The 26,090-nt window shown below is 46.1% G+C and overlaps 1 protein-coding gene across 10 annotated transcripts in view; it reads right to left on the reverse strand.

The window, feature by feature from the left end:
- Nucleotides 1-26,090, reverse strand: part of SFXN5 (sideroflexin 5) — a 117,186-nt gene that overhangs the window by 50,335 nt on the left and 40,761 nt on the right. For 9 of the 10 annotated variants that reach the window (XR_004352736.1, XR_004352734.1, XR_004352735.1 and 6 more), the window contains exons 5-9: nucleotides 25,859-25,913; nucleotides 23,846-23,871; nucleotides 6,485-6,538; nucleotides 5,411-5,467; nucleotides 3,987-4,052 (exon numbers count right to left, since the gene is read on the reverse strand). Coding sequence is in view for 7 of the 10 variants with exons in the window: in XM_032652431.1 (XP_032508322.1) it covers nucleotides 3,987-4,052; nucleotides 5,411-5,467; nucleotides 6,485-6,538; nucleotides 23,846-23,871; nucleotides 25,859-25,913 (258 nt within the window). In the remaining 3 variants the exon portion in view is untranslated. The remainder of the gene's footprint in view (nucleotides 1-3,986; nucleotides 4,053-5,410; nucleotides 5,468-6,484; nucleotides 6,539-23,845; nucleotides 23,872-25,858; nucleotides 25,914-26,090) is intronic. The other variant, XM_032652426.1, reaches the window with a different exon arrangement.

The following is a 26,090-nucleotide window of genomic DNA, read 5'->3' on the forward strand; positions in this document are numbered from 1 at the left end:
CTCCAGTAAGCAATGGGAGCTGGGAGGGGGAGGGGTTCAGCCCAGGGTTCCCCTGGGATACCTCCTTGTGCCCTGCTGTCTAGGGTAACACACAGTCACTGCATCCTATACAGAAAGGACCCTCCAGGGTGCAAGCCCTTTAGGAATAGAGGTCAGCATTTCTCCAACAGGGCAAGTCTTCGGCCAGCGTGGACCTGGCTGAAGGTGAAGCGTCTGAGGATACGACTCTCATACTCTGGCTCCACCATCCAGCTCCTGACCGTTCATGTGGGACTTTAGCCCTGAGCCTTCCTCTCCAGCCCCAAGTCCACTCTCATCCAGGACCCCGTGTCCACAAGGGTGGTCCATCTGCTGGGCCAGCCACCCCCCCACGACTTTCCCCCCAGCCCTCTTTGCCTGTACCCCCTGCAACACCCCGGGGTCCCTGAGCCCAGGCAGAGGTTCCTGGCATGGCTCTCCTAACTCCTGACAAGGCACCCGTGATGACTTATGACCAGCCCCCACTACACCGGCCCCTCCCGCTTCCACGTCACCCGGTCATCATCACTCCTGGTACGGCAGCCACACTCACTTTCTGACAGCTTCCGGAATCTGTCATGCTCTCCTTTTCCTGCGTGCCTCTTTGTGTGCTGTGCCCTCTTTCTGGAGCACCGGACCCTGCCTTCACTTCTCTCCAGTCTGTCTTCTAAGAGTCAGCCCTGTGTTAATTAGGGGGCGCTCCCCTGAGTCCCCCCTCACCCAAGTCACCTCATCATAATTCTGGTGACACCACAGAGTTTCCTCAGCTTCCCCTCTCGGCATCTTGAAGGACACACCAGTCTGTGCAACACCCCCAGCACCTGCAAAGGGCCCGGCACAGTTGCACCCCTGAAGGGAGAGAATGGGTATCCCTCTGGTAGTCAGGGCTCAGCGGGGTTGACCACAGAAGTGCTCAACACAAAAGCCCGAACTAAAGCACAGCAAGCGCTGACAGAACTTCCTTTGTTAAAAGACAGCAAACTGCTAGATTTCAAAAATAACTTAAGACGAAATTTCTTTTTTATTCCCGAGCAAGAAACCAGACATTGCCAGATCTATTTAGAGGGTTCACCAAAAGGCTGCTAACCCCCTGCCGGTGGTCCTGCCACCAGCATGAGACTGCAGTTAAGGATGCACACTAGGGATCCCTGACTCCTGGGGCTGCTGCCCAAGGTCAGGGGCTCTTCTGAGAGGAGAAAGGGCTCTCTTGGGTCCGGAGAGGAGGCTGGACTCCCAGGGCCTGGCCTCTACTCCAGCGGGTCCTCAATCCCTGGGATCTGCCCTTGGCCTGTCACCCCCATCCACGCCACCTGCTTGTAGGGACTCATTTTAATTAATACCAGAACTGGGCCAACCACTGGGGCCGTGACACTTGTTTGCAGGTCATCTACTCCTAACAGGCTCACCCTGGTGGGGGATTTGTCACTAACTGAAGCAGAGATCAGTTAATGAGGCCGCAGGGCCTGGGCTTCCAGAGAACAAGGGAAAGGAAAATAAAATAAAGCCTCTTTCTTTGGAGGTTTTGTGATTTACACACACAAAAGAAAAGCAAGCAAGCTGCAAATTTTCCAAGTCAGAAACTCCACTCCATCTGCCGGAGTTAGACCCTTACTGTGCGCAGACGTCAGGCAGAGGGACGCAGCCCCTGGCGGATGGAGCACAGAGGGGCCTCCTGAGGCCAGCAATCGGTCAGCAACCTAATTAACAAGTATTATGGAGCAATGCTCCCCACCCTCCTCCGTGGGGGAGAAGACACAGGGCCTGTCCCTGGTTAACTTGAAATCCAGTAGAACAATGAGTGGACAGGACATGGGGCGTAACTGAGTGAGTGCATGAGAAGGACAGAAGCTTCTAAGACTTGGGGCTGGCATGGTTGGGGAAACACCTCCTGGAAGGGCTCTGCAGCTAGGTGGGGAAGGGGAAGGAGGGTGTCCCCAGCAAGGCACACTCTCTGGGGGCCATGACAGCCCAGCGTGAGTCCCCGTCCCTGCGGTTAAGACCGTGGCTCTGAGAGCCCTGGAGGGCCCTCAGCCCCCAGTAACTCTGCAGCTTGGGTATCAGAACCCCCAACCCACAATCTGGGCTGGTTCTGGCCTTATGAAGCAGTTGGGATGGAATGACTGAGGACCTCAAGGGTGGGACGGTGAGGACTGCGGAAGCAGAGAGCCCGGAGCCCTCCGAAGAAGCCGTGTCCCCGCAGCCCCAGGCCCGCAGGAGGAGGATGTCCCAGCAGGACAGTCGTCCCCTCCACTCAAGCCCGTCCGAGCCAAGGCCGCTCGGGATTCTCCCCGTGGGCCTTCCCCCTCCCAGCTCCTCTACACGGTCCCTTAAATCTCAAAGAAGGAACATGGGATTTTCAAGCTGCTAAACTAGGCAAAGTGATGGGCTCCTCTTGCCATAAGGAGCAGGAAGGAGGCGACAGAGCCTTTCTCCTCTCTCACAAGAGCCCCTGACGCTGGCCAGCAACCCACCAGAATCAGAGATCCCCAGTTTGTATGACCCTCAAATGAAGTCTCATGCTGGGTTGCAGGACCACCAGGGTGGGGTTAGCAGTCTCTTTTTTTTTTTTTTTTTTTTTTTTTTGCGGTACACGGGCCTCTCACTGTTGTGGCCTCTCCCGTTGCGGAGCACAGGCTCCGGACGCGCAGGCTCAGCGGCTATGGCTCACGGGCCCAGCCACTCTGCAGCATGTGGGATCTTCCCAGACCGGGGCACGAACCCATGTCTCCTGCATCAGCAGGCGGACCCTCAACCACTGCGCCACCAGGGAAGCTCAGCAGTCTCTTGATGAACGATCTAAATAGATTTGGTAATTCTGGCTTCATGCTTGGGGTAAGACATAAGGATTCAGGGAAGGAGAGTGATCTTGGGCATGAAGTGGGGACCCCACCCACCCACCTAACAGCTGTTTGGAGGTGAACCTGGTCCACATGGGAGCAGAGTAAACGAGGCCATCTCAGAACAGCCCCAAATCCCTGTCTTAGGAGAGCAGTGAAATAAATGATGGTACACAGTAGGTACAATGGGTTAGTACACAGGCGTGAACAACTACATTTATCTGATGACATGAGAAAGTGCGTTTTACAAAAAGATTATTAGATGTGAATTTTTTATTAGATGTGAATGTTTTTTTAATTTGTATTTCCTAATTACTTTTCCTACCAATTACATGTATTTATCGTGTAATGAAGTTGTGAGGCAACTTTTGACCTCTGGAGTGGGCTATAGGAGACCACCCAGCCAGGATGGAGAGAGGACCAGATGGAGGTACAGGGTGGGATGAACATGCCAAGGTCTCGGGAGCTTGGGCTTCTATTCTGGCTCTGGCCCAGGCCCCTTGCTGTGTCACCTGGGATACATCCTTACACCCTCACACAGTCAGTCTATAAACCTCCCCTACTTAGTAGCTGCTATATTCTCAAAATGAGCCTATTGCCCCTGTCCTGAGGAATTCACAGGACTCCAGGAAGGCTTAGAGCTGTGACCACATGACTGAGGCCACCAAGAGGGGACCCAGGGAACTCAGGCAAAGGGCAAAGGGGAGCTGACATTTGGGCCAACTTTGGGGATGGATCAAAAGCCCCTCCACTCCTGCATCGGCTTCATGAAGACCAGCTCCTCTGAGGAGGGTGTCGGGTAAACATGGGCCCCTCTAGGGCAGACATCCTGCCCCCGGCTGGAGTGTGCAGCCCTTCGTGTGGCCCACAGGCACTGCCTCACCTCCCCGCCTGCTCTCCCAAACCTGGAGCACTGGCCTGTGCTCCCCCTCTGTGAAAGCGTCACCAGGGTCTACTCTTCTCCGCCTAGGAAGACGGCCCTGACGGCCCACACCCAGAAACCCTGTCTCCCATGCCCCTTGCCCAGCCCTGACCCTCAGATAAGGTCTGGCCTGAGATGCTGGGTGGGGCAGTCACAGAGCAGCAGGATGGAGAGGACGCCCAGGGGGCGGGGAGTCTGGGGTTACTCACAGCGATGGAGACGGCACTGATGACAGCTCCCAGGTAGCCCTGGATGAACTTGGATGCAGGTGAAGGCTGGAAAACAGAGACAGAATTTCAGGTCCCCTGGGTGTCCCAAGCTCCCACCCTCCACCCTTGCAAATGGCCCAACCAGTAAGAGGCAATCCTGCCCCCGAGCCTGGAGGGGCAGGCAAGGAGGAAGGCCTCTGGAAGCCAAAAGGATCTAGGCCTCCCTCAGCGCAGCTCCGCACATGGAAACACAGGGCAGCTATGTCTAGGGAGACGCCAAAGGACCTTCTGCCCTGCTCTAGAAAGGCCCTTGGCAAACACTGCTGGCTGCGGGTAGAAAATAGCAAGGGCCAAAGTGGGCCGTTTATGGCTGGGGCAAGCAGATCCAGTTTAGGAAGGCTAAACGTTGCAAGTGGGCCGTTTGGCACCCAGAGCATTTTCTCGGGGGACATGGCAGTGTCAAGGTGGCCACAGCCTGGCTGGCTCTCACGGTCCTGGTCAGCCATGCAGGGCTTCCAGGCCAGTAGGAGACAGTTGCTAAATATTTCTATGGGAAAATGGATCCCAAGTTGCAACACAAAAAATTAAGGAAAAGCTGAGGAACTACGACAGCAATTCTGGAGATATTTGGTTTAAGGTGAATGGGAGCCATCTAAGCAGAGATGTCTGTGTGCGAAGCATATGAGCAAGGCATGGGTCGAAGGTTTAGATGGGAGGAGGGGGAAGGTCCTCAGGGTATCAGGCCCTGAAGTTCCTACCACCCAGGACAGCTCATAACTCCCCTATCACTCCCCACCAAAGATATAAGTGTCCAGACCCTCTCCTCCCCAAACTGACAGCCCCCCAAGGGGAACTAGATTCCTCTCCTCTGCTGCCTTTGGACGGAAATGTGGGAGAATGGACCAAGGGGAAAGGCAGCCTTGCCAGCGAAGCAGGCGCCCAGCCCCTTCCTAGACAAGAGAAGGGTGGCTGGACCTCCACTGTGAGCTCGTCCCAGGAGTGCAGGGGACTTTGGGGAGGACGTGCCAGTCCTCTCAGACCCCTCACCCTCAAGAGCAGCCCTTTAGCTTTGCAGCTGACAATCCTAGGGCACTGAGGCAGCTTCCAGGCAAGCTTGGAGGAAGTTTAGAGGAAGTCAGTCCCCACGTGGCTGATGCTGTCCTGATCCAAGATCTGGGTATAAGCGCTGCCCAAGGGGAATTCTGAAGCCAGCGGAGCTCATCCCTTTGGCCGCGCGCGCCACACTCCCACGTTCTGGGCCTTCGTCACTTCGCATGAGCAGCCCCTCCCCAGCAGGGCCCCTCCTGAAGGCCTGGCAGTAAAACCCAGAGGAGAAGCCCTGATGGTGGCATGCCACACTGTAGGGAGGGAGAGGGTCACCCCAGCCTGAAGCCTGACACCAGGTGGTGGTCTGCGATGCTCACCTTCGTAGCGTTCCGGTTTGCATAGTTGACACAAGCATTGTGGCTCTGGTTCAGCCACTGAAAGGCAATGCGGGGAGAAGAGAAGTCAGGAAAGGTGTGGTCACCTCCCTGAAAGCAGGCCTGGACCTGGGAGGCCACACCCCTCCAGAAAGACACGGGTGTCTAGTTCACGGTAGTTCCATCCATCCCCTGAGTTAGCGTGAGCAACCATCCTGGTTCGCCAGGACAGCGCAGTTTTAGCACCGAAAGGCCCCGGTCCTGGGAAACCCCTCAGTTCCTGGCAAACCAAGACACTGGTCCCACCCAGGCCAGCTATCCATCTCAGTCCAGAGATGGCCACCTCTCCCAAAATTCTGGTGTTCACTGCCCCAAATGGGCCCCACTGCCTTTGCCACATCACCCTTTTTATACTAATGACTGGACAGAAGGTGGACACTTAAGCCCCCGGAATGCCCGACAGCTCTGAGCCTCAGTGCCCTACACCACTCACAGAGCCCAGTGCCCTACACCACCTGCAGAGCCCAGACACAGACATTATTAGGAGCTTTTCTTTTTTCAGGAAGACTCTGACATTTTCTCCTGAAGACAGACAGGTTTTTCTTCCTGCCCCTCTCTCTCTACACAGATACTACTGAGCTTCTACTGTTTTCAGAGAGCCATGCCCCAGACTATCTCCAAGGGCAGAGACCAGGGTCTGTGATGCTTTTTCACCCACATCACTACCTTGGAGTTGGGGGTGGATTACCTTCCCCACAGATTTGGGTAAGGCTGATGTCAAAATGAGGCTGTAGGGCTCAAGGTCACTGGCCATGGGACAAGCATCCAGGTGAGGGCACCCGCCAGCCCTCATCACCTCTGTGCAAAAGTCAGAGCACCTATAATGGCCCAAGACTTGGGCTGCGGGCCCGAAGTCCTGGGGTTTCTCCCAGTGGCTTCTGGGTTAGGGAGGAGTAGGAAGTGGGGTGACTTTCCCCGAGGGGCCTGGATGGAGAGGAGACACTGGGACAGGCTGTTCCAACCAGCACGTGTTGGGTGCCCCCTTCAGGAGCCCTCTGCTTGCAGGGAAACTGTTACCTGCCAGAAGACAGTGGACGCCAATGTCTGATTGGGCAAGAGAAGACCAACCACCTATGAGAGAGAGAGAAAAGGCTGAAGAAGGCAAAAGAAACGCCCTATGCTTTTGTAAAGAAAAATGACACAGCCATGAACAAAAGTGAGCTGGATCTGTACAAACTGATGTGTATGATAAGTATATTCAAACTACTGCCCACAGTGAGATGATGTACGATGAAAAAACTTGGTTGCAGAATTATATGACAACATAATCCCATTTTTATAAAGAAAAAAAAATCTCATCAGATACACCCACATACACAAATACACATACATATACATATCTCCAGGCATGAAAAAATCTGTAGCACGGCAGGTAGACGTCCCTGGAGGTCAGGTTACATGGTACTTTCTCACATTCTTCTTGAATATTTCTGTGTTCTTTTTAACAGCGGACATGCATATTTTTGTAATTGGTGGGCAGGGGAACAATAAAAACAAACCAGCAAACAAAAGGAACGCCTTTACTTCCACCCAACTAACCTGGCTCCTTCACACCCTAGCCATCCAATAGGATTTTTTTTTTTTGCGGGGGGTGGTTCGTGGGCCTCTCACTGTTGTGGCCTCTTCCGTTGCAGAGCACAGGCTCCGGATGCGCAGGCTCAGCGGCCATGGCTCACAGGCCCAGCCGCTCCGCGGCACATGGAATCTTCCCGGACCAGGGCACAAACCCGTGTCCCCTGCATTGGCAGGCGGACTCTCAACCACTGCGCCACCAGAGAAGCCCTCCATTAGGATTTTTGTGAGGATTCAATAAGAATCATTTCAAAGGCCTTAAGTGCTTTACAAAGACAAGTAGGGAAATTTATATATTATCTCTGGGCCCCCATGAAGCAACACCTACACTATGTTTAAGCTATTGAATAAAACATAGATATCTAATAAGTATTTGTTGAATGTGCAAATGAATGAACAAATACACACATACGACCAAGTCTGGTTACATAAGTGTGCATCCATTAGTCCCAAAGCCCAAATATCACCTAAGACCTAGACTCAGTGACTTTGTTTTTTTTGGTTTAAGTCAAGATTAATTGCCTGATCTTGACACTGACCAAATCTTAGACTTCGGGGATCCATGTGTGTCTCTCAAATTTACCTTTTGAGTGCTTGTGTGCAAAATAACATCTACCAAGTGCTGCTGTATATGGAAAAAATGTGCACAGCCATCCACATATTGACTTATTTATTATTCTTGTAGATAAAATGGCTCTTTGGCAAGAATTTCTGTAAGGAATGTGTAAACATTCAATTCTATGCAGTAAATCAAATTCTAGACATCCTTAGCAGCATTAGTAAATCATGTTTTAAACATTAAAATGTTTTAAAACAGCAAACACGCACACAGTTATATTTATTGGCCCATATCAGTTTGAATAAAATTACATAATGTAAATTAATTCCATAGTCCAATGAAGAATTACCTTATGATATTTTTCTCCCCAAAATAAGATCCCAACTTGATTTTTCTTTGCAATGACAGCTTAGAGTGCTGGAGTGAGAGTCAGGAGACCTTGGGTCTTAGCCTAGGCTCCATCCCTGTGTGATCTCCAGCAGAAGACATGCCCCTTTGGGGTTCTAGCTTTCTCCCCTATAGAGCGAACAGGTTGACCTTGGAGGTCCTGTCTCAGTTTAAATTCTATTCTCAGGTTCCAGGTAGTAGGTGTGAAGTCAATACAGATGGTCCCATCGTCTTTAAAGGGAATTTTCCCACCAGTCCTGCCAAGAAGTAACCTCAGGGGACCCAGGGCCTCATCCTAGCGCCCCAGTCAGGATCCAGACCATAGAGAGGAAGCTGAGCCTAGAGAGGCCTAAATCTGGGAACAGACAGCATGAGCCCGCGAGTGTGTGTGTGTGTGAATTTGTGTTTGTGCATTCGTATGCATGTGGATGTATGTATAAACATGCGCATGTCTGACTGCCTCACAAAGCCTGAGGATATAAAAGCTGTTTTCCACTGTTGGGAACTCAGCACATCGTTCCCCCTAATCCGTTGGTTTATATAAAACTGGTGTGTTATGAACTACATTGTATTCTCCCCCTCAATCCCCTTTGCACCCCCTGAACTGTGCTTGGCTCACCAGGACCGTCATAAGATGTGGCCCATGGGACTCGTATTTACCCTTCAGCTGTTGTCCAGGACACTCACTGCTCATTACGTTGGACCCCATTATGAATCCATGTGGAGGAAATTTTTCTGATCTCAGGATCAGAAATTTATACTTCTGAACATCTGGTTTGCATCTGTCTTGCAAACACTGGGCATTCAACTGTGTCCCTCTTTGCACTGACTGTCAAGGTGCCCAGGCCAGGTCATCTTACTTGTTTTTTCTTGTGGCATGCATTTTTTTATGTGATATCAAGTTTTTTTCAGAACAAACCATAGCCCTAAACTAAACCAAACTAATACCCAGGCTATGCAATACACACACACACAAAGTATAACCAGTGAGTTTTTCACCATACTGGCCAACCTGACCAGCCTCCTGTCCCTAACTTCTGCCCAAACACGGGCCTGATGTCCATGCTGGGCACCTCTGACTCTGCATGCTTTCTTAAAGAGATGAATTGATTGATTGATTTTGCTAAGCACTTATCCTTATGTCATTTGCCATGATCCTTATTATAACTCCAGGGCTGATTCACTTTGTTATAAAGCAGAAACTAACACACCATTGTAAAGCAATTATACTCCAATAAAGATGTTAAAAAAGAAAGAAATGATAATGCCCTAAAAGAAATAAAAAATAACTCTGGAGCTCAGACAAAATAGAGATTACTTTCTATATTTTGCAAATGGGGCAACAGAGACTTAGAGAAATTCAGTGATCTGCCCAAGGCTTTAAAGCAAGCTAGAGAAAGAGTCAGGTCTCCTGATTCCTGGCTTGGGGACCCCAACTCTCTGATTTTAGGGGCTCCTTCTCCAGATCACCCACCTGAATACAAAAGAAAAGTCACATTCTATGCCCCTTTTTGAGCATCTTCTATGCACTGAGTCCCATACCGCTCCCAGTGGAGATTACCAGAAGAGAGGAATATATAGCATCTAACCACAATAAACACAAGGACCAAACAGGAAAATATATGAGAATGTCCTTTATAACTCCTGGGCATGAAAATGACAAGATGGTTTAAACAGGTATCTGGATGTGTGTCAAACTGATAAATTCTAACATCCAAGCAGGAGTTCAGGAAGGGAGAGGTCTGGCTATCTGCCAAAGGGGGTGACAGGATGGAGCTGAGGTGTGCATGTGTGTGTTCATGCGAGTAGGAACAGCTGAGAGGCTGGCTTCATTGAAGGAGGATGTTCAGGAAATCAGCAGATGGGAGTCCAGGGAGGGTGAGGTGAGAAGGCAGCGGACCACCATGCCACATTGGCCAAACGGGGTCCCAGGGAGCCATCTGAGGCTGAGGCAAGAGGAACAGGGATCCTGCCTTCCAGGTCCTACAGTCAGGCTGGTGGGGCCACGAGCACGCAGGTGCCAGCCCCATTCCCTATTAGGCAACACGCAGCACCATCTGCACAATCCCAGGAGCAAGAGCAGATATTTTATAATTTCCTTTTTTCTTTTTAAGTCTAAATTAAAAATAAATGTTCCTTCAGTTCTCAGATGTATATCTCTGGTGCAACCTGCCCACATTCCCTCATGCTGCCCTTTCCAGAACATGGCAGGGGAAAGGAGGAAAGAGATGAATAGAGAGAGGGAGCCAGTCCGCCGGCTTCAATGCCAGTGGATTGCACCTCTTCCAAGGAGACACTTCAGGCGTGGCCGCGTGGCGGGTGGAGAGAGCCCAGAAAGCGGCTGGGACCAGGGAACGTAGAAGGAGAGCCAACAGCCAGAATTCCCAGCCCAGCCTGCACCCTATCTTGCTGCAGGACCTCGGCCAAATCGCACATCCTATCTTTGCTCCCATTTATAGTTCATAACACGACTGGGGTCCCCTCCACAGCTCCCACCCCCGGCAGCTGTCCTCTCCGCACATCTGTCTGCCTTTGATTCCCCTTCCCCTTGGGTGGCCGGCCATGGGCCCTGATGATCAACGCTCAGGCTCTGGTGGTGGGAGGAGCTGGACTCAAGTCCTGGTTCTAGTATTTACCAGCTGTGTGACCACACACAAGTTACTTGAGTTCTTTGTGCCTCTGTTTCTTCATCTGTTAAATGGGGACAATCCTGGTACCTCTCTGGATGATCAAGAGAGGAAGTAAGGCGTGGAAAGAATTTGGCACAGTGTCTGGCACACACCACGTGCTCACTAGGTGTTAAATGTTAGTAGCGTTCCTTTCCTTCTACCTCATTCTTTTCTAGCCTTTGCTGGCCTCTCATTTCTCTGAACTCCACAGTCTACATTCACAATTGAGCATCATTTAGCCCCAATCTTGTCTTTGAACACAAGGCTTATCCCATAAAGGATAGTAAGTTCCTGATGGTAGAATTAGGGCTTTTCTCTCTGATGTCCCCCAAAGCACTCAGCACAAAGCTGGGCACACACCACACACTGGTAGAACATTGCTAATTCATTATTAAGAACATTCATTCATTCTCGGCTAGGGAAAAGATCCATGATGGATTGTGACAATGACCACCATCACCCATCTCTTCCTTAGTCCTTTTATTAAAGTCTGATTGCATGAGGCTATTGGCCTTTGGAGAGGGGGGCAGATTGAGTTTTGGTCCCAATTCTTCACTCCTCCCTGCACCCATATCCATGCCAGGGGAGGAATTTGTTTCCATGCTCTTGGTGTTGCTTGGCCATATAACTTGCTTTGGCCATTGGCATGTGGGAGGAAGTGGCAGTGTGCCAGTTCTAAGACCAGGCCTCAGAGGCCTCATATGTTTCTGCTGGCCCTCTGTGCTCCTAACATTGCCAAGAGGAGACATGCCCTGACTAGTGCCCTAATCCGAGGATAAGATGTGAGGAGCAGAGTCCAGCCTGGGTGAGCTGACTCCCAGGTGACCCCAGACCTGCGGTGAGAAGCAAAACTGCCTCGGTCAAGCCCAGTCTAGATCAGCCAAACCCTGGGTAATTGCGGATCCCCAAGAATGAACGCTTATGGCTGCCACTGAAATTTTGTGGATGTTTGTTACACAGCACTATAGTAGCAAGAGGTGATCGATACAGGGATTACTACATATGAAGAGTGAATATGCTATCCTCCCTGAGAAAAATTCTTTACCATTACTAACGCACCTTGAATTATATCTTCCCTAGTGATACTGGTTCTTGAGCAGCCTAGCTTATCTACCCACTCCACCTGGTGACCATTGGCCCAACTCTGCGGCCTCCCTGGCTAGTCCAGGAAGAAGGGAAGTTTGTGTTTGAGCCTCGTCTCAGGACAGAATCAGGAATGGGGCCAATTGCACCCATATGGCAACTGGCTCACAAGAAAAATCACATCTTCACTTCAGGCCTCCGCAGTCAGAGTGTTCTAACCTCTGCAGAGAGATGAGGTCTCAGCGTGAGAGAGAGGCACCACCAAATATCTCAATCTGCTTGGCCAGAAGTGGGACACGAACAGTTGAAGACAAGGACAAGGAAGCAAGGCCGCTGGTCACAATTCTGTGCACTGTGATATTGGGACTCAGAACTGAGCAACCCCCTACCCCATAAGAAAGTGACTTAAGCGATAAGAAGAAGAAAACTTTTTAAAAGTATTAAAAAAATCCAGAGGGGAAACAGGGTGTGTGCCAAAACAACTGGGTGGTGAAACTTAAGTCAGGGGAAGACCACAGGGCACGGAATCGCCTTGCTTGGCAAGATAACGGCAGAAATAACTGGTCCTCCCACCCTCTACCCCATCTCCATTTGGCTAATCCCTCCTCATCCTCCAGGTTTCAGCTTAGTTGTCACTTCCTCCAGGAAGCCTTCCCTGGCCCTCAGCATGATGTTAGATTATATGCTCTCTCAGCACCCTGCCTGCCTTCTTTGCAGTATTCATCTCAGTAGTAAATATCTGTTTAAATTCTATCTTCCTTGAGAGCTTCCAGAAGCTTCAGAGGGGTGAGACCATATGACATTCACTTCTCAAATACCTGGGAGTCCTCGTTGGCAAAGCAGTAGTCCTTTGGCATCATACCCTTTTCCTCCACACTGACTCACTCAATTCTAAACGTTCCTCTTACTTTTCAAAAGACCTTCCATGGGCCCCAGTACTCAACAATTTGCCTGTTTTTTCCTTCTACTTTGTCTCCACCTTCTGATTTATATAGCTAATGATCTGAAAAGTAACACTTCGGTGCATTAGGGGTGCTGCTATTTAAAGGATCCCAACCGGTTAAAGAAAATATCTTTTGTCAAATGAATGTTTGTCCCTGACTGGTCAATTCCAGCTTAATGAGCAACAACTCTTGGATGGCATAAATTAAGCCAAAATGACTGGTATCCAAGTCTGGGACGAGGAGGGTTGGAAGGTGTCAGAAAGGCCCTGGGACTCAGCCAAATCCTCACATAAGTGAACCCTCCATGGTCCACCCTTCCTCCCCGCAGAGATGACTTGAGTTACACCAGCACTTCTGGAGAAATGGGGTTTCTAAGTCCACACATTCATCTGCAGTGTTAAAATGAGAGGGTTCAGAGTAGAGTCCAAGCTCCAAACGTCCCAAGACAGAAATCTGGTTTGGACATAACCCAAGGCCTCTGGACTCACTGACAGGATGCTCCTGGTCTGCCCTCCTCAGTCTCCCAGCTGGATAGCGGGGTTCTGGCCTTAAGTTCTGAGACTTCCAGAATGACAGGGGGAGGGGAGAGGAGGACAGCAGCATCAGGGAGCTCAGGGCTGAGAGGGGAGGCACGATGTCACCTGGGAGAACCTCAGGCCCACAAGAGAAACCCAGCGCCCTGCCCTGAGCCATTATGGGAGCCAAGGGTAAAGGCTGGCAGCTGGGGAAATGCAGAGAGGACGGGATGGGGGCCAGGACCCTGGCCCTGCCTCTCCCCAGCCACACATGCCCGGAAAGGACAGGGCTGCACACCTCTCAGTGGAAACATGGAAATTGAGATGCCAATTATAAGAAGTGACCATGGTTGGTGGGGTTCTTCTGGGAAGGTACCTGAAAAAGGGGAGCCATGAACTGCACCAGCCTTGGGAACAGCCTTGGTGGTGCACTGGCTTAGCCGCCATGCTTATGTATAAATTGGGATCTCTTTGCCACACATCAAAGGGGGAAAAGTTTCCATCTTCAAATGTTAAGCTTAAAATAAGACACTACATGGGTGCCAGTAGATCTGTGAAATCTGCTGACTAAACTGGCACCAGCTTCTGGGGAAAAAACCAGCTCGTTTCTCCTGAGCTCTGGGAGTGAGCAGGGTAGGGGCGGGGTTACTCTCAGGCAAGGTGACAACAGCGTGGGGGTTCAAGTCAGGGATGCTCACCTGGGCAGGAGGCAGTTTAGATGTTGCTTCCAGAAGCATCTTAGTCGAGGCACCTGCCAGCCTTACTTACTCCTTCCCTTTATCACTCAGGGACCCAGTTCTAGCACATTCGCTGGCACCCCATTTCTATTTTGGTAAGCATTTTAGTGGTTTCTGCATGTGTATATTTCTTACCCATTCTATCACGGCAGGGGCTTCCCTAAGGCATGGACTGGAACCTTCACTTGCCTTCAGACCAGGCGTTTGCTGAGATGTTCAGTGCTACCAGGTGACAGCAGGGTCTTAGGGGAGCTGATGTGGCTGGTGGGAGCCAGGCCTCGGGTGGAAGTGCCGGGACAGCCACAGTGCTCCCTCCTTACTGGGCGAGGCAGTGGCCCCGGGAGGGAGTGGAACCAACGAGTCCTCACATTGCTCATCCACGTCAAAGTGCCTGGATGGAAGGCTACAGGTTCTCCACGACCAGTGGCTCCTCTTGGGACCTGGCCTCTGGCCCAGCTGTTCTGAATCCCAGAATACAACTAATCGGGGCTAGGAAGTGAGGCTAGGTAAGCCTGTCATTTTGGCCCTGGCTGCCACTGAGGCCATCCCAGGTCATGCTGCCCATTCGCCTCAGTCAAGTGTTCATACAGGATCTCAGATTCCAGGGATTCCTATTCTCACATCCTACACATTTATCCACAGAGGGATGTTTGCTCCAGGCTGGAAGAGGACTGGTCCTGATAGGACATTCACAGCGTCTACTTCAGCAGTAAAGCCCTGAACAACATGGGAGTGGATCAGCACCCAAGTTCCCATCATGCCTAGAAGGCCATAGTGACCCTGAAGTGATTGATTGGTCTTACGAAGAGGAGAGAGCGGAAAAATATGGGGTGTCCTCAATAACACCTGTGAACTAGACACAGTGCTGGCATCCCTTGGGTTAGCTAGTTTATCACAGTTGATGGCAGCCATTGATTTTGAAAGGGTCCAGTTGGCCTCTTATGAGGAATAAGCCCCAAACTCAACTTCTCTGGCTTGGGAGAGATGATACTGCTGAAAGATATATCTTTTTATTTTTAAGCATTGATGGAATATTTATTAAAATTACTAAGGCAGATTCTTGTTTGCCTACTTATAGCTATTCTTCACTTTTTTCTCACTAACAGAATCCCTATAATTAGGGATTGACTATATATCCAGCTAAGTTCTACATGGAATATAAACAGAACTGTTCTGTGACGCTTTGAAGAAGACTACTTGAAGGGAAACGACTCAGCTAGGAGGTACATCCTTTTACATCTCCCTTCTTTCTCCTCCCTGGGATGTGGCTGTGATGACTGGAACTTCAGCAGCCATTCTGGGCTATGAGGTGACTGACACTAGAAGGCAGCACTGAGAATGGTGTAGAAAAATGGAAGCCTGGATTCCTGATGACTGTGGGGATCTGCCTACCTCCAAAATTCTTTGGTATGAGAGAGAAATAAATTATTTTCTTAAAGTTACTGTTATTTTGAACTTTTTGTTATATAGAAGTGGTCCTACTCTTAACTGATATAATCATATACTATGCTACAAAGAAAACCATAATAAATCTCAAATGGCAAAATTGTAGTGGTCTCTCTCTCTGAAAATGAGATAAACTAGAAAATAATAACAAAAGAATATATCCTTTTAAAACCCAGTCATTTGGAATTTAAAATGCATTCTTCTGACTATCTAACAGACTAAAGAAGACTCAAAGCTATAATTTCAAACTTATTTAGAAAATAAAAACATAGATCACTATATATGAAAACCAAGTATTCGATATACTCAGAAGCAAATTCAGAGCCCTAAACAGCTTCATTAGAAGGAAAGAATGAGAATAAATAAGAATAAATTCAAGGCAAAAGATTAAAAAACCAGTCACAAACAAATCAAAGAGGAAAAGTGGATATTATAAAAACAAGAGAAAACATGAATAAATTAGAAAATGAAAACAGAAGAATTGATGGATACATCTAACAGCTGATTCCCAGACACAACTCTCACAAATCTAGTTATTTTAATAAAGGAGATGGAGGTGAGAAGTGGGGACAAGACTCAAAACTCAGTCCAAGGAAAGATCATTATATTTTAAAAATCAATATTTAAAACTTTTCTACAACAAAGACACCAGAGAGTAAAGGAAGAACAGCTGGGAGAGAGATTTGTAATATATATAATTCAAAGGATTAATATCCAAAATATATAAGGAATGCTTACAAATCAATTAGGAAAATACAGCAAATGGAAGAATGGACAAAGGATGTTAACAGCTAATTCACGGAAGAGGAAATGTAAATAGCCAATAAATATATGAAAAGAAGTGAGATCTTTTTGGTGTTCAGGGAAGTGTGCATTGCCTTTTACACAGCAAACTCAGTTTCTGGAATGGGCCCTCAAGAAATCATCATACTTGTGCAAAAAGAACTTTATAAGGATTTTTCACAGCACTGTTATTTCTAATAGCAAATAATCAGAAACAATCTAAATCCATCACTATGGGAGAGAATGCTACTCAGCAGGAAAAATGAAGAAAGGAGGGGAGGAAGGAAGGAAGGGAGGGAGGGGAGGAGGGAGGGAGGGAGGGAGGGAGGGAGGGAGGGAGGGAGGGAGGAAGGGAGGAAGGAAGGAAGGAAGGAAGGAAGGAAGGAAGGAAGGAAGGGAGGGGATCCTTATGTAGGCAAACTGCTAAGTGTAATTAAGCTATTTGTAGATAAATAAGTGTATTTTTACTTATAAAACATATCTATCTAAAAACAAATTTTTAGTGATGATTCATATCTTTGCAAATGCCTAGAAAAAAGCCTGAAAGTTCACACCAGACTTCTCACAGAGGTTACTTCTGGGAATAGATTTGGAGTTGAGGGTCGTCAGAGGAACTTTACTTTTTTTTTTTTTGCATTGTTTGAATTCTGAGCTGAGAGAACATATTCATGTATTACTTGTATAACTTTAAAAATATTCTTGGTGATATTTTTGAATTCCAAAGAACATATTCATGTATTACTTGTATAATTTTATAAAATACATGGAGAAGGTTTTTTTTAATCCTAAGGATATTTCTGCACTCCAAAGATAAAGAGAAAAAATACCAAAAGCTCCCAAAGGGAGTGGGGGAGGTTTACCAATAAAGAAAATGAGAATCAGGCCAACTATTGTTCATGTATAAGAGGGAAAAAACGTCATTTCAGATATGGAAGGACTCAGAAAGTATTGCCCACACACTCAACATTACTCAAAGAAGTACTCTAACAAAACATAGAGAACACACACACACACACACACACACACACACACACACGAAAAACCTAAAAAATTGAGAAGTTTAATATAGGTGTTAAGCAAGGATTCAAAAAACTGGTGAGATTCCAGATTATTTCCAAAATCTTGACAGGTGTGTACGGGTGAAATGGTAGAGTAGAGGGTAGGGTAAAACTAAAAGTCTCTTCCTTTATGGGTAGGGTTGGGGAGGTCCTATTTACTATTCAATTATTGATATTGATAAGGTAGATACAGCTAAATCTCTCCATAAAATATTATAGGAGGGGCTTCCCTGGTGGCGCAGTGGTTGAGAGTCCGCCTGCCGATGCAGGGGACACGGGTTCGTGCCCCGGTCCAGGAAGCTCCCACATGCCGCGGAGCGGCTAGGCCCGTGAGCCATGGCCGCTGAGCCTGCGTGTCCGGAGCCTGTGCTCCGCAACGGGAGAGGCCACAGCAGTGAGAGGCCTGCGTACTGCAAAAAAAAAAAAAAAAAATTATAGGAGAATGTTAATTAGAGAGGATTAGGATGCTCCCCTTCCAAACCACTTAAGAAATCAAAAGGACCAATGAAAATTACCACTCTAGTACAAATCAGGAAAATAAATGGAAACAATAACAAACTTGATAAGCAAACCAACAAACAAGCTACTTGGTGGATGGAATAAGCGCTCACAATAACCAGTGGCAGAATAAATATGAATGAGTTCCATTAATTATTAAAGTTAAAGACAGAGTTTCTCAAACTGGGTAAAAAAAAAGTAGAATGCTGCTCAATTTTGTCTAAGAGTGACATATACACAGAAATTAAATATCACTCTGATATAAATGTGTAGGCAATAATTTACAAGGCAACTAAAATGGGAATAGAAATATTAATATGAGATGAAGTAGAATTCAAGACAATATTCTATGAAACAGGGATATTTCGTGTGTGTGTGTGTGTGTGTGTGTGTGTGTGCGTGTGAAAGAAAGAAAGTGAGAGAGGTGGGAAGGTGGAGATTGTAACATCAAGAAAATAAAAATGTCATGAACACACCAAACCCCACTGCACTGAAATATATACAGCAAAAACTATAAGAAATGCAAGGAAATTAAACGCACACAATTACAGTGGGGAAAACATAATACTTTCTCAGAATATTTCAGAACAATGTAGAAGTTTCAGGGAAACTACAAAAGGATAGTGATGAGAATGATATTCCCTATACATGTTGATATATATTTAAAATATATGTATAAAATGAAACATTGCAAGCATACAAAGAAGTCTAGAGGATACTACAATGAATATCCACATACTGCCAAATCTTATCATTTTGTCAAATTTTTGTGAAAATTTTATCTTTTTAAATGATGAAACATAACAGATACAAATGAAGCACCTCCTGCTCTGCTAGATTCCATTGCCTTCTCTCTCTCTCCAGAGGTAAGTAGTATCATGAATCTGTTGCTAACTGTTCCCATGAATGTTTTTATGGATCCTTGAAAAATATACCCATAAATATATATATATATAATATTGCTTTGCATATTAAAACATTATATAAATGACATCAGACAGTATTATTACTCTGCTACTGTTTTTTCATTCATCATTGTTTTTGAGATTTATCAATATTGATAAATGTAGCCCTGTCCTTTATTTTCTTTCCTGTGTTAAGTATTCCATTGCATGACCAAATCATGAATATTTATCCATTCTCTTGATGGACATTTCAGTGGTTTCCTTTCTTTTTGCTATTATAAACAGTGCTGCAAATATTTTCTTTTCATATTTAATGTGTTTTGTGTATGAGGTGAAATCTAATTTTATTTCTTTTTCACATAGGTAGCACCATTTGTTAGATGGTCCAGTCCATCCTTCTTCTCCACTGATTTGTCAAATATCAAACTTCCATATGGGTATGGGCATGTTTCCAGACTTTTTATTCTGTTGCGATGATCTATTTGCTTATCTCCAAACCAAAACCAAACTGTCTTATACAACTTAGTACGGTGACTCTCCTCTTACCACCTCATTCTTTTTTTTTTTTTTCGGCTGCGTTGGGTTTCCGTTGCAGTGCACGGGCTTCTCATTTTGGTGGCTTCTCTTGTTGCGGAGCACAGGCTGGAGGCGCGCGGGCTTCAGTAGCTGCGGGGCGTGGGCTCAGTAGTTGTGGCATGCGGGCTTCATAGCGCAGGCTCAGTAGTTGTGGCACACGGGCTTAGTTGCTCCGTGGCATGTGGGATCTTCCCGGAGCAGGGATCGAACCCACTTCCCCTGCATTGGCAGGCGGATTCTTAATCACTGTGCCACCAGGGAAGTCCCACCACCTCATTCTTGAAAATTGTCTTGGCTGTTCTTGGCCCTTAGCTTGTTCATATAATTTTTAGTATCAACTTGTCAAGTTCCATGAAAAATCCTGATGAGATTTTGATTGGAATTTTATTGAATATAATTAAATATAATTTGAAGAAAATGGGTATCTTCATGATAACGAATATTCCCACCCAAGGTGATATATTTCTCCATTTATTTAGATCTCCAATGTCCTTCAATAAAGTTTTATAAGTTTTTCCATAAAGATCTTGCACATCCTTTCTTGAATTTATTTTTGGTAACTTATCATTCTAAGTGCTATTATAAATGCTTTCTTTTTAAAAAAAATATCATGTTCTAGATGTTTGTTATAGGTTTATAGGCATACAGCAATTATTTTGTATACTTGTCTTACATCCAGAAATCTTATAAAATAGTAGTTCCAATAGTTTGCCTATTCTCATGAAAAATTTTGTTTCTTCCTTTCCAATCCTAATACTGGTCATTTATTTTGTCATGTCTTATTGTACTTGTTAGTCTCCTAGGAAAATGCTGGATGGAAGCATTACTATCAGGCATTCTTACCCTGTCCCAGACATTAAGATTTTACATTTATCTGATTCATCTTTAAGAATGCTTCTTGCTATGGGGTTGGGTTTTTTTTTTTTTTTCTGACAGATACTGTATTAAGTTAATGAAGCTCCCTTTTAGACCTAACTAACCTTCTCTTTTAAAAAAAATTATAAATGGAGTTATGTTTTATCAAATGATTTTTCTGTATCTACTGAGACCATCATGTTTCTCCTTCAATGTGTTAATGTGATGAACTATATTAATACATTCTCTATTACCATTCTTGGTAAATCTTTTTTTTTTTTTTTTTTTGCGGTACGCGGGCCTCTCACTGTTGTGGCCTCTTCCGTTGCAGAGCACAGGCTCCGGACGCGCAGGCTCAGCGGCCATGGCTCACGGGCCCAGCCGCTCCACGGCACGTGGGATCTTCCCGGACCGGGGCACGAACCCGCGTCCCCTGCATCGGCAGGTGGACTCTCAACCACTGCGCCACCAGGGAAGCCCCTTGGTAAATCTTTTTTGATATATTTTAATACAGTGCTGGATTCAACTTGCTATTATTTCATTTAGACTATGTATAATTTCGTAAGTGATATTGGCCTATAATTTTTCTTTCTCATACTAACTTCTTTGGTATTGGTCTCAAAGTGCCTCATAAATGAATTGGGGAATATTTCCTCTTTTTTATTCTCTTTAAAGAGTTTTGTAAAGATTGAGTTTGGCTATTCCTTTGAGTGTAGTCACCTGAAAGATCATGGGAGCCTAGTGGTAATTTTTGATTTGTTTGTTACTTCTTTGGTGCATATATTTTAAGCAACTGATCTAATTTCTTTCTATTTACAGGTCTTTTCAAATTCTATATTTCCTTTTGCTAGGCAGTTTTTGGTAACCTGTACTTTCTCAGAAATGTATCCATATTTTCCTAAGTCTTCAAATTTCCTGCCCCAGATTGTTCAATGCATTTTGATCTTTTAAACTTCTATTATATCTGTAATTATTATACTTTTTAGTCCTAGCATTTTTTATTTGTATCTTCTCTCTTTTTTCTTGCCCAGTATTGCCAGAAATGTCTATTTAATTAGTCCTTACATAGAAGCTAGGAAGTTACCCTCAAGATATATCTCCAACAATATCAAAATACATGCACAAGACTATCTATTCTTGCATTATTCATATTGGCAAAATAATGGAAATAGTCTAAATGTCCATATGTAGGAAAATAGTTGAATAAATTATGGTACTTCCATGTAGTATATTACTACGCAGCTATTTAAAAAAAAAAAGAATGAGGAAGATCGCTATAAACGGATACATTGTGATTTCCAGGATATGTCATTAAGCAAAAAAAGACATTGCACAAAAGGGTTATATAATATGGTACCTTTTATAGAAAAAAGAAAGGGAAATGTATTTGTATTTGCTTATTTTTACAAAAAGAAATAGGAAGGATAAAATATTTACTTAGAGAGGATGGGTGGGAAGGAGGTAGAAGGGATAGAGAGGGAAATGGGACTTTTATTATGCCTTTTTTACATAGCTTTTGACTTTTGAACTATGTTGACATTTTATGTAGTTCCCAAAATAAATCAGTAAGAATGGGGAAACATCTGAAATTCAGTGGCAACAGAAATGAATAAACCTAACTGTATATCATATAAATAACATATACACACAGAAGAAAATAATTAATTCAAATAACTTTTGTTTAATTCAAATAACTTTTGAACACAATTCTCTGACTATATACTGTCAGTAGGATCTATTCAACAGACAAAAAGAACTTCAAAGAAATCTCAAGCTTTACTTAATACATTTGGCGGGGGCAGGGATTAATACATGTTTGAGTGGCATTAATGTAGCAATTCTGAAGTTCTTTTATTTGTATATATAAGATTTAGTAACTGAATAAATACATTATTGTTGTATTCTCATTCAGGGAGAAGGAAGACGTAGATATGGACTGGAAGGAGGGGAAGAACTCTGAGATGTTGGATTGGAATTAGAGGTATTAGTATGTAGTCATGATTTTTAAAAAGTTGTATGTCCTAGCTCTGTCTGCTAAGAGGGCCTAGAAACAATGACACACCAGTAACAATAAGCACACCTAACTATCCAGATTTTGGTTCCTAAATACCATTCCCCTCTAAAAGGAACCAGGGCTCTTTGGAGAAATGGGGCAGAGAAACTACAAGATGAGTTTGGAATATCCATACATTGTGCCAGAAAGTATTGACGTACATACTCATAACATAAAAAAGACATGTCAAATGGACACTGAAATTGCTTTAAAGGGTTTCTATTGGTCAAATTTGGCACAATTTGTATATAAAAATGAACAATGAAAAAAGTAAATTACTATCCACTGAATACAAAAAGTATACAAGACCATACTGATAGTTTTAAAAAACAAGAAAATGGGAGGCAGAAGGGAAGACCCTTATTTACAGGAGGCTGCCAATTAATAAACATGAATGAATGATATTTATGAAATATATAGGAAACTTTCAGACTAGGTAAATATCCTGTTCCCAATCAGTTTTTCACTTAGTGGTTTTAACATCTGTTGGTCATTCTTGTCTGTTTCCTGCTTTAGGCTAAGATGAAAAAAAGTTACTATAAACATTTATATATAGATATTTGTGTGGACATATATATTCACTTCTCTTGAAGTAAATACCTAAATGTAGGATTGCTGGCTCACATTGTAGTGTATGTTTATAAGAAACTGCAATACCATTTTCCACATACACCTGCCCTGATCCCAATCCCAGTTCTAGGATCACATCCCACATTTAGTTGTTATCTCTTTAGCCTCCTCGGTACAATGCAAGAGAAATGAGGATGTGTGTAGGTGTGTGTGTGTGTGTGTGTGTGTGTGCATGTGTGTGTATCTCTATATATATCCTCTAAAAGACTTGTACAATCATGTTCAAAGCATGTTGTTGTAAACTCCAAACTGGCAACAACCCAAATGTCTACCAACAGTAGGATGAATAAAGAAATTTCTATATAATTATAGCAGTGGAATATTATACAGCCATGAAAAAGAACAAGGTAATACTATATTTAACAGTAAGTCTCATAAACAATTGGGTGAAAGAAGCCAAGTCCCCAAAAAGTACATTTATGTAAGTGATTCCATTTATATAAAGTTCAATAACAGGCAAAATGAGAATATAATGAAGGAAGGAGTCAGAAAAGTGGTTCCCTGTGAGGTTAGTGACTGAGAGGGGTACATAAGAGGTATCTGAGACGCTGGTAATGCACTATATCTTTATCTAAGTGATATTTACTTAGATGAGCTCACTTTGTGAAAACTTATCAAGCTGTACATTTATGACAAATGCACCCTTTCTGTACATTTGTTTTACTCCAGTATAAAAAGATTAACAGTAAGCTTAATCCTGATTTCAAAACAGAACAAAAATAATGCTGAATTTTCCAGTTTTCAGAAGGCACCCTTACTTTCCGACTTCCCAAGCTTTCTGGGAAAACTTCCCTGTAATCAAACCAGCATGTCCTAATTAACGACAATACTTGAAATGGGAAATATACAGGGATGCAGGCACTTTGAGGCCCTGTTGGGTGTACATTGGCACACGTTCTATGGAAAGAGGTCTGACAATACACATCAAGAGAATTAAAAAAAAAAAAAAAAAAAAAAGAATTAAAAAGAAATATATGATATTTTCTCCAGTGAGTCCCCTCCAGGAATTTATCCTAAATCAACAACTCAAATATTTATGAACAGCGATGTAAAGTTATACATTAAAAAATTTTTTTAGAAAAGAAAACCCTTTGAAGGTAATACTTACAATTGGCGTCCCAAAAGGAATGTAACCTGTGAGAGGACAGAGAGAAGAGTCGGGTTTTATAATCCCACCTGACTCTGCCCCACCTGCCTTTCAACTGGGAGGCCAGAGAGACTTCTGGCCTCGGCCTTGGCAGTGGCCCCAGGGAGAGGGCTCAGGTCAGTTAAGCGGGAGGCACCTCTAGCCCCAGACCTTTTCCCAGCCCAGCCCTCCCCAAGACAGAGGGCTCCCCTGTGTCCCCCCAACCTCCTTGTCTCTGTTCCCCTCAGTCCTCACTCGCCCCCAAAGCCAGGGGCCCATTCCTGAAGGAGGCGCCCGCGGCCGGGGCGCCACCACTCTGCACTTGGTGGTCCTCCCACGATTTCCTCCAGGAGCCACGAAGCCCCGCCAACCCCACCACAATGTCTCTGGAGGCCCTGGGACATCCTCCTCCTTCCCTCAGCCTGTCTTTCTAAAACACACCCTTACTTTCCCAGCTTCATGACTATTTCTGGAAAGGGCATTCTCTACCCACCTGAGATGTGTGCCCCTAAGTGCCAGAGCTCTTTGAATCTCTAGGGCCCTGGCTGGACATCTCAGCAGAGCAGGAAAGGGCTGGCATGAAGTGCAGTTGGGCCCTGGCCGTCTCCCCACGGCTCAGGGCCCCCAGACTATGGCAAGGCCCCCTCCCCCAGCTTCACTGCTGTAGGTGGGCATCCTCCTGTCCCAGCCACTAACTTACAGCAGCCAGTCAGCTGGTGGCCCAGCAGCAGGGAACCACAATTGCACGGGTTACGTCTAGAGCAAAGGTTGGTATCCTGCGTGTGCATATTTGTACACATGAGCCGCCACTCTCCTACCTGCACCCCTCCAGGGAGAGGCCCAAAGACTGATCAGAGAATCGCAGAATAAGCCAGTCTCGGGGGGAGAGCATGCTATGGCCCCACGTAGGCACTGGGGAGGACCTGCAGCCGCAGCTACGAGAGCCTTCACCGACTTGGAGTTCCTTACGGCAAAGCAAGGGTCACCGGACACTAACTGCCCGTTTGCACAATGACATCATGTGCTTGTCTGTTCTCTCAGCCCCATGAGTTCAGGCTCTCTGAGGGGGGGGGGACCCTGACTAACCTCCCGGACTGAGAACACCCACTGGTAGGGACCCTTCCTCCAGCCGCCTGAGGGCTTCCCAAGGCAGCAGCCACCAGCCCTCCCACCCGCCCTGTGACTCAGGGGTGGGGGGTACACTCCGTCGCACTGAGAAACGGCATGGAGGAGGCATCAGCACGCTGGTGTGAGTCTGACCTCCGCTGTGTGACTCTGGACAAAGCCCTTAGCCTCTCAGAACTGTAGGCAGGACAACCACGCCGGCCCCAGCCAGTGTATGGGCAAGTGCTTTCTAGGCCATTAAGCTCTACATAACAGAGCTGTCCCTCTAGTGACCACAGAGCAGGGACTTCCTGAGGGCAGGGATCTTATACCCATTCTTCCATTACCCTCTCTACCCACTGGTCTCCACAGAACAGGAATCCGCCTCCCTGTGTGTGTAGTGGTACAAATGTAGTGCATACATTCAGAAGGGCAGGCTAAAAGTAGGATCAGAGACAAGGGAGTTAGTCTGGGGGCTAACTGCATGAAAAGGCTGAGTAGGGAGCAGGGCTTGGAAGGAAGGCACTCAGTGTGCACAGGTAAGAGAGGAGTGGCTCATGGAAGGCAGGGCTTGCCCTAGAAGGCATCACCCTGGGGCTGCTGCTGAGTGAATGGGGTGTAACCTGGCATTGGGGGCACCAGATTCACCTGTGGAGGCCTCGATTCTACCCCAACTGCTCAGGCAGAAAAGGCAGACAGGCACATTTTAAAAGCTCCACAGGCTGGCCAGTCCTGTACAGTTGAGCCAAAGTGACCATGCAGGTGCAAGTGTGGTCGTGTGTGTAACAGGCTCTGTACGTCCCTCAGGCCAAGCGCATCTGGACACTCCTGGAGCTGTGAGCATTGTAATCGGCCCAGGCTAGGCAGAACCAGAGGTTCCCAAGGGCTTACCTGACATTCTAAAGGGCATGAAGATCTTCTCATTGGTGTCCGGGTGTAGAATAGCCTGGCAAGAGCCGGGAACAGAGCACAGGGTGACAGCTGGGGAGGGAGATGGGACATGGGAGGGGGGAGGGGGAGGACAGCTCCCCCAGGAAGACTTAGGTGGCCAATGGCTGTATCCCACCTTGCCTTGTGGGCCAGTAGATCCTTCCCACCACTCGGGGCAAGAGAAAACCAAACA

This window comes from Phocoena sinus, chromosome 13 (genome assembly GCF_008692025.1).
Source record: "Phocoena sinus isolate mPhoSin1 chromosome 13, mPhoSin1.pri, whole genome shotgun sequence".
In the NCBI taxonomy this organism is placed as follows: Eukaryota; Metazoa; Chordata; class Mammalia; order Artiodactyla; family Phocoenidae; genus Phocoena; species Phocoena sinus.